General features: G+C 42.4%; 1 protein-coding gene across 2 annotated transcripts; it reads right to left on the reverse strand.

Moving 5' to 3' along the window:
• Positions 1 to 470: 470 nt before the first annotated feature.
• Positions 471 to 7,815, reverse strand: pih1d1 (PIH1 domain containing 1). 2 transcript variants are annotated; one of them, XM_071512436.1, is made up of 11 exons: positions 7,734 to 7,815; positions 6,735 to 6,817; positions 5,430 to 5,487; positions 5,069 to 5,257; positions 4,012 to 4,073; positions 3,698 to 3,779; positions 2,152 to 2,248; positions 1,574 to 1,600; positions 1,037 to 1,115; positions 760 to 903; positions 471 to 590 (listed from the first exon to the last, which is right to left on the reverse strand). In XM_071512436.1, exons 2-11 carry the CDS (start codon positions 6,813 to 6,815, stop codon positions 555 to 557), a joined length of 855 nt encoding a protein of 284 aa, XP_071368537.1. In that variant the 5' UTR covers positions 6,816 to 6,817; positions 7,734 to 7,815; the 3' UTR covers positions 471 to 554. The 2 variants fall into 2 exon arrangements, with proteins under 2 accessions (XP_071368537.1, XP_071368538.1); XM_071512437.1 differs by lacking the exon at positions 7,734 to 7,815 and having other exon boundaries at positions 6,735 to 6,821.
• Positions 7,816 to 8,570: the final 755 nt, after the last annotated feature.

An 8,570-nucleotide genomic window follows, 5' to 3' on the forward strand; every position in this document is an offset into this window, starting at 1 on the left:
TTGGAAGCAGGCTTATATTAGAGACAGGCCTTTATTTCTAATTCCCTCTGTTTGATAAGTATATTTGCTCATATTTTAGTACGACGCCTCCTTGTTTTCTGATCTGCTTCTGTTGGGGTACGTTAGGTAGCCGTTTTTTTGTTACTGCAATTACGGTAATCGACGACGGCATGCTCCAGAGACTTCCGCCGGCCTAGCCATCTTGTGGCATACTGCCATCTTGTGGCACTTGTACGTTACTACAAACTACAGTTACATTATATAACAGGCACCAGGAGTTTACCGGTATCCACCGTTGTTTTTTCCTTTGTTTTTTTCCCCCGGCCTGTATTTGGGGCCGGCCTTTATTTGTTCGTGTCGACCACGGCCCCGGCCATTATCGGAGACCCGGCTTTTAATTGACTACCGGCCACTATTAGAGGAAATACGGTAGTTGGGGTTCAATTCATGAATCACATCACACACAGTAATTCTACCTTATAAAAATAACATTTATTTTCATAACATCATTCTTTAACAGAACAAAAATGGAGTTGGACGTTGACTCTGTTGCTTCATGAAGACACCACAGGCATGGTCACTGTAAGAATCTGAAAGAGAGCACAAGAAACCAGAGACAAAGAGGATGTAGCGTATCATGCGCTGGTATCTGTATGTGGTACAATACGTGTGCATTAGTGTATTTGTGTTTGCTTTTTGCTGCTCAAAGTGTGTGTATGTATATGTGTGTGTGTATTACATGTTAGGTGTGTTGTGTACCTGTGTGTTGGTGTTGTACTGTGCCACGCTGTTCTCCTGGTCGATGAGGAAGGGGTGGAAGACGTCGAGGTGGAAGAGCGAGGGCCGGGCCGTCAGCACCAGCCGGTCCTCTCCTACGTCCAGAACCAGAGAGCGAGACGACGGCTGGACAGGAGACACAGCGAATATGGTCAAATTTGAAAAGATATTGAATATCAGCACAAAATATTCGCGATCGGCAGCTTCAAAATATTATATAATATCGGTATCAGCCTTCAAAAATGTATGTATGTCTCACCACGCCAGGTAGTTGTATTTCTGCTATGAGGTACTCAGGGTCACCAGCAGGGGGCTCCACAAGCAGACTGAACTCTGGTCTGGGGGCACAAGAGGGACGAGAGGAAGTAGAGACAGGAAAAAGAGAGAGGGAGGGGGGAGAAGGTTGGAAGAGACGGAAGGCAGAGGGAAAATGAAAGGGAGTAAAGGAAGGAAAAGGGAGGGGGGGGGAAATGAGAGGAAGGCCGCCGAGAAAGGAGGAGGAGAGATGCAAGACAGGGGAAAGGGATGCAACGGGGGGGAAAGAGGGAATGACAAGGGTAGAAGAAAGGAAGACGGGGGGGACAGATGAAAGCGAAGAGAATGACGAGAGATAAGTGATGAAGAAAGAGGAGAAAGTAGAAAGTTATTTTAGAGATGGAAGGGGAAAAACAGTGAGGGACAAAGGAGGAAGAGAGGGATGGAGAGAAAGCGAGAGAAATATCTAAAACGTATCTGACAAGTGGCTTTGATTTTGCGTAAAAAAAAATTTAAAAAAAATGCAGAAAAGAGGATTTACCTTTTGGCGGCAGCAGTGGAGCTCTCCCTAAGAAGGAAAAAGAGGAACACAACCGTTTTTTAAAGTTCCAAAGTTTTCCAGACTTTCCTTTCGTGGCAGCTGAAGACCATTAAACATGCTCAAAGCTCAAAGCAAAAGCCTAAGAGAAAACGTCTGACGGGAAGCAGTGGGGTTTATGGGAAATGTAGTCTTAATTTTGAGAATCACTTGCACTAACTGTGAGACAGAGGCCGACTGTGGTCTCGTTTGTTTACGGTAATTGTACCAAGGTATGACCATGATATATCGAGGTTTAAAAATGCGTTGCCTCTGATTGGTGGAGCTGACTACAGGCTCCTCCCTCATATATCTATGATGCCACCAATATGGCAGGAAGAGCACAGCAGAATGTCAGTACATGGAGGCAATAACAAAAACTGTCTTTGGTTTGGTGATTTCAGTTGAAGAGTCTGAAGCGCCATCTTGTGGTGAAGCTGGGGAAGACACGCACGCAGCCATGTAAGCGAGCCAGAGAGAGAAAGGGTGAGGGAGAGAGAGAGACGCAGGAAGAGAGAGAGAGAGACGGGACGGGGACGTACTCGGGTTGCAGCTCTTGAATGACCGGCCTGCTCTTGGTCCGGATGTTCTGCTCGCTCACGGAGCCGAAGAACTTTCTGTTCTTCAGCACCTTCCAGTCTGCGGACACACACACACACACACACAAACTGACGAGGTGACCAGAGGCCTGTACTACGAAGCAGGGTTTGGCGTTAGCGAGGTAACTTCAGGTTTAATCCAGGGTTTTCGGTGTCACGAAGGTGGTTTACTTCTTACTTTTTGTATGTCGCCATAGCAACTTATGCTGAACGGCTAACCCGCTCCGGAGCAGGTTATGTTCAGGATACCGGGTCGAAACGGATAAAAAGCCTCCTCACCAATCAGCTTCCTGGACAATTTGGCGTCATCGTTTTAAACAATCTTTAACAAGATTAACAAAACCAGATATGAATAAAATCATTGCATTCAAATGAAAAAATAACTGTACAAAGGGATTCTATTGAAGTAAGTAAGAAGGTAAGGATTTCCAGAAGGATTTATTATATTCGAGAGATAATAATTCCAGGCGATTTGCCCACTCTGGCTATAAAAGAGGGCTTCTATCAAATAGCGGGTAGCTTACAATAGCTGGCTATAGTTATCAATAGTGAATTCAATTTACTATTGCATGTGACAGGCAGTGATAAGTCTATTTACCGACACATTACACATATACTTTTCGCTGTTGTATTTTTGTATTGCTCATATTTATTCATTATAATAATATGTTCTTATCGAGAGAAAAAACAATGTTAGTAGCCTAATCCATTTCTTTCACATACTTCCCACTTCTACAGTCTACTTAATGTGTTGAAACTGTCGGCAGCATTATATTTACGTAACCCCACAATTGTTCAGTCTAGTTTAGGCTATTGCTTTTATTGTTTTATTTTATTTTTGATACTACTTTTAGATTCTACATGTGTGCTTGTATTCTATTTGATTTTCCCTGCTGAATAACTTTACTTTTGCTGCTACGACGATCTAATTTCCTCACGGGGCTCGATTATATTTCATTTCATCTTGAATCCGCCGCTCTGGATCTGTCCGTGTCGCATGTGATTGGCTGTTTGTTCCAAAAAAATCCGCCTCTTTTATGTGAACGCGCACATAGCTCAAGTGGGAAAGCCTGGATTGAGTTAACGAGTTGATGACCACCTTCGTGAGACCGATGATAGCGGTTGTTAAGACATCCTGGATATGTTGAACATGCTTCGTAGTGTAGGCCCCTGGACCAATACACTCAACCTCTAACTGCTCCAGTGCAGTAGAACCAATAAAGCTTAAAATAAGGTTTAAAAACCAACCAACCCACCCACCAATACCGTAAGCCGAGACTTATATATGCCTCGTTAAGTCCCAACACTATGATCAACCTTAGATCTTTTATATTTAAACGGTCTCCCAGTCACGACAGGAAAACAGTTCAGAATTCTGGGGTTGTAACTGGTTGTGCCACTGGTAGACACTCTCATAATTCATCTCATCAGGAAATATGTGGCTTGCAATGATGTTTGTGCACAAATCAGCATTCCCGAAAACACCTACCTCTGCTCAGCTCCAGGCTGTATTTGTTCTCTAAACCCTCCAGACATACCAGGATAAGGAACTGCTGGAACAGGGGATCCTTCTGTAACACACACACACACACACACACGTATTACTATAGACTACCTGTGAGGATATTCCACTGTCTTGCATTCAACATTAACATTTTTTTTTTTAAAAAGGGCTTTTCCAAACTGAGGACTAACAGAATCTCCTCATTTAAAAATATTTTTCCTAATATGGTTTTGTGAGACATTCTGTTGATTAAGTGTGGAGTTACAAGACCACACACACACACACACACACACACACACCTGGCACTTTTGGAAGAACTCTTGGCTGACGACCACGTCATAAGCTGTGCAACCCTGTGAGTCTGAGAGAGAGAGAGAAAGAGAGAGAGAGAGAGAGAGAGAGATCACGGGGGGAATGAGAAAGTGATGAGATGAGGAGTCAAGATAGGGGGATGAGGAAGTATGATGTTCTGCTTTCAATAAAAAACAGTGATGTTGCAGAAACTGAGTCTGCCTTGGCTGCTTGAGTTCTCAGCAAGAACTTATGGTCACTTTTTTAAAGTATACTAGATCAGCGGTTCTCAACGTGGGGTCCGGGGACCACCACGGGTCCTTGAGGGGGTTCCTTGGGTGAACACAATTAGAGAATGTAGAAGAATGACTGTTTTGATCATAGTTTCACTGTTATCTCTCTACCTACAATACAGATAGTCATGGAATTCTGGACAAAATCATATCTATAAATAAATAAATAAAAATATTCACAGATTTGGGTCCGAGAGACAAAATCTCATCAAATGGGGGTCCGTGGCTCTAATGTGACTAAATTAGGGGTCCTTGATATGAAAACGTTTGAGAATCACTGTACTAGATAAGTCAGGTCCTGGGTTGATGACCCACACCTCATATTCTAGAATTTTTAGGTTTGCTTCTCTTTTGTTCGTCATTGAAATGCTTGTGTTTTTGCTCTTGTTTTGTAAAGAAAAGTGCTTTATAAATAAGTATGATTTGATAAGCTGGGTTCCTATTTAGTTTATACAACGTTAAGTGTAGTTTCAAAAGGATTAAGAGCTCTTTAGATACAAGGGATGTTCTGGTCATGGGAAAATGGGGATTCAAGTCCAACAAAATAAACATGGGAACCACCAAATCCAAACATTTGTGAGTTGCAGCTGTCCAAAAATCCATAGTGTAACCCTGCTCAACCCTGCTGAATATAACCTGGTTTTCATCTTCCTTATCAGTGGATGTGGTGTTGAGATCCGCCTTCTATTAATCACCCGGACCACACGTCATGAAAATATCTCTTATTATCCCCTGAGTGAAAACAACATCTTCGGCCACTTCGGCTACTTACTGTTGTCTAGTTCTGTGTGCGGCTCGCCGAGGCTCATGGGAACTCTGTAGCCGGTGGGGTCCTCTGACTGGAGCAGCTCCACCAGCGCCTCCTTGGAAAGCTCGGGCGGGGGCGGGACCGAGGTCGACTGACAGACGTTGACGAAGATCTTCTGCTGGTCCGGCTGGGACACGGTCTTCACACACATGCCTGCGGAGATGAGGGGGAGTGAGTGAGTGTGTGAGAGAGAGAGAGAGAGAGATTGATTCATGTTTACGAACTAAATGGGTACCGGAGTCTTCCAAATGAAACTCTGCTGCGTAATTGTGTGCTTGTGTGTTTCAGATCGGTTGATTAGAACGTGTTTTGCAGAGACACTAACCAGGCTGTGGTCGGATCACTTTGGAGTCTGGACTTTCACTTTGCATCTTTCCCATTGTCTACAAACAGAAAGGACAGTTTATTTCAGTTCATTAATGGTTCCCAGTGGAGAGAGCCGTTGGCACACTTTACACAGAGGCAATAACTTCACGCATGTCAATGAAATAGCACGGAACGGTAAAACGCTTGAGTGCCAGAGAGTGTATATTAAGCATGAGGGAGCAGAGGGAAAGAGAATGAGGAGAGAGAGACAGACCTTGCCATGTCAAGCCTCTATTAGAACGCAACAGAAGACAAATGACTGATACAGTATGTTTCTTGGCAGAGTTTACATTTGGCCTAAGGAGACAGAGCCTCTATTGCTACACTGTTATTTGTCCCTATTAAGGCTCGGTTTAACATTCTTGAGGCATCTGCATGTCACCACCAGCTGCAACAGTCTTGGCAGAGCCAGGCTACAGTACAATCTGTGCTGGAAATTTCCCCTAGCAGGAAAGAAAGTTACAGTTTCGGCCCACTGGCCAGGCTGCCTGGTAAATTCCACAATTCTTTTTTTTTTTTTTACAAGCCATGGGATTTTAGAATTGAATAGAACAATAGTTGGTTAACTGCCAAAGTGGCTGGTAGAGCCACTTAGAGTCTTACCAAAGGTGCAGAAAAATTATTCTGCTGTAGGGCTGGGCGATATGGTTGAAATCAATATCATGATAATCGTAAGGATTTTTCTCGATATCAATATATATCACAATATGGTTCATGTATGCAAAATCACGTTAAATAATCAAATTAATGTTCATCTCATTGAACCGAATGGTGACATTTTCAAATAATGTTCCTACCATACCTCATTTTATCAGAGTTTTTAAGTCAAATTTCCTTGTCATCATCAATTCAGACAGCAGAAATGTGTGTCATGATATCAAAATATCTTCATATCATCACAATATGATTCCACTGAAAGATATAGATAATATTGAATTATCGCCCAGCCCTATTCTGCTGTAGTAATCACAAACGAGACGGCTTGCCCATCACAGTTTCACAAGCTCTCCATCCAAATTATATTATTATCACTTTGTAACGACATGCCAATGTCATACTTTGTTGTCATTGAACTTTTATTTATGACATCGTATCGTGGTTGTATTGAATCGTGAAGCACATATCGTGTATCGAATTGTAAGCATATTGTCCCATCCCCAAGTATTGCTAAAGCTTTTTGGTGCCAAGTGAGGAAAATATAACAGACTGAAATTACACGTGTCATGGTTTCCCTTTAAACCCTTTCATTTAGCAGCTAACCCACCTGTAGCAGCAGCTGTTGATACAGCTCCTCTTGCTGCTGCAGCTCCAGCTCCGAGCTGAGGAGGGAGGAGTCTGTCGCCATGGCTACGGACACAAATCAGTCAGTGAATCAATGATATTGTAAAATAATTACACCATAAATAATATATAATAAGATACAGGTATAGTGCTGCAGTGCCATGTTGTATTACATATTCTGTAACTTTTTCAGCCTGGGAGCCAAATTGAGTAAATTGGGATTCTCTCTGTAACCCAAGCTCATTTACTGGTGGTCTAACGTTACTGATATCCAACATCAGCCTAACTCTACATGGTCATGAACTCTAACAATAGCTAAACGTAGCTGTCAGCAGTATTTATGGTTGTAAAGTCCCGGTGTTCTACCGTATTTGGTGACCCATCAGATTCTGTGACCTGCAGTGTTGGTTAGGTTGGTTAGGTTTAGGCATGAGGAGTGAGATGGTTGGGGTTAGGGTAAGAATATCAGGGCAGGTCACAGAAACTGATGGGTCACCAAATTCGGTGTAACACCGGTTTCCTCGCTTTTCAGAGGCTCTTCAACGTTTTCATGACAAATAGACAGGCATGTGATAAGAAATTGTCCCAGGGATACAAATGGATTTTGGTATTGTTGATTTAGTATTGAGAGTACAACAGTTATTCTTACACCTTCACTACCAGGGGTAATTTTAGTGAATTATGGTGAAGTATAATGACATTGCAATGTTAATGTAGTTTAATACATGCACGGTGTAACGTTCAGCTCAGAAGCCACCTCTAGACTTCACTTTACAGACAGCATACAGGTTTGTACACAAGGCTTTGGCTGAAAGAGCATGTGTTGCTATGGACGTTGCTACAGGAGCTAACGTAAGCTAGGCTAACATTAGCTCACTGGGAGTGCACACCTCAGCTGGCTGCCTGCGCTTTGTCTTAAGTCAAATCATTTCACTCTCTCCTCCCTATTCTCAACACACTGTACAAAAAAACGGTTGTTTACCTTTCCACAAGCACAGCTTCCAACCTCCTTGTTCCAGCTAGACGTTGAATCCACAACTTCCTGGTCGCTCTGACGTCGAAGTCCCTGACGCTGCGTTTTCAAAATAAAAGTCCCAACTACCATTAACCCTTGAGATATCTGGGTCATATGTATGGAAGCCCATTTCCGCCAGTGTGATGAAAAAACGGTCCTGTAAGTCATTATAATGAGAAACTTTCTCATTATAATGACTTAGTATCTCTGACTTAATAATGAGTTAGTATCTCAAAGATACTAACTTACGGATGCCGAGAACAGCCGTGCTTGCAATTATTTTTTTTAATGCCGTTATGTCGAGATCACGAGTTAATTATCTCGTTATCTCGAGATAACAAAGCTTGTTTTCTCGAGATAACGAGATAATTTATCACGAGAAAACAACTTTTGTTTTCTCGAGATCACGGGATAATATGGAGAACTCGAAAGAGTGTCTGGTTCATTTGATCACACCTGATGTCAGCCTTCAAGATCACTGTCATGACTGTCGGGGAGGATTCAGAACTGAACAGGAAGCATAAATGTGTAGTTTTGTTTGCTGCAGTTACACTTCCAGCTTAAAAATCAGTTGCTACAGTTGTCAAAACGCCCTATGCATGCTGGCATGGCACTCCTGATCTCTGATAAACATTATAAGTAATAGAAGGAAACGACATTTTGTTTTCTCGTGATAACGGGTTGATTAACTCGTGATCTCGAGATAACGGCATTAAAAAAATAATTGTAAACACGGCTGTTCTCGGCTTCCGTACTAACTCATTATTTTGAGAAAGTTTTTCATTATTTTGAGATCATTATTTT

The sequence above is a fragment of the Centroberyx affinis genome, unplaced genomic scaffold, assembly GCF_046629955.1.
Source record: "Centroberyx affinis isolate AG114_WGS23_722 - 3 ecotype Tasmania unplaced genomic scaffold, CSIRO-AGI_Caff_v1 ptg006282l_1, whole genome shotgun sequence".
Taxonomy (NCBI): domain Eukaryota; kingdom Metazoa; phylum Chordata; class Actinopteri; order Beryciformes; family Berycidae; genus Centroberyx; species Centroberyx affinis.

Excerpts from the sequence above, each read along its gene's own strand:
- pih1d1 (XM_071512436.1), bottom strand. The coding sequence starts at position 6,815 with ATGGCGACAGACTCCTCCCTCCTCAGCTCGGAGCTGGAGCTGCAGCAG. Across the intron at positions 5,258-5,429 it reads AGTGATCCGACCACAGCCTG|GCATGTGTGTGAAGACCGTG; the intron begins GTTAGTGTCTCT and ends TCATCTCCGCAG. Across the intron at positions 591-759 it reads AGTACAACACCAACACACAG|ATTCTTACAGTGACCATGCC; the intron begins GTACACAACACA and ends GCTCTCTTTCAG.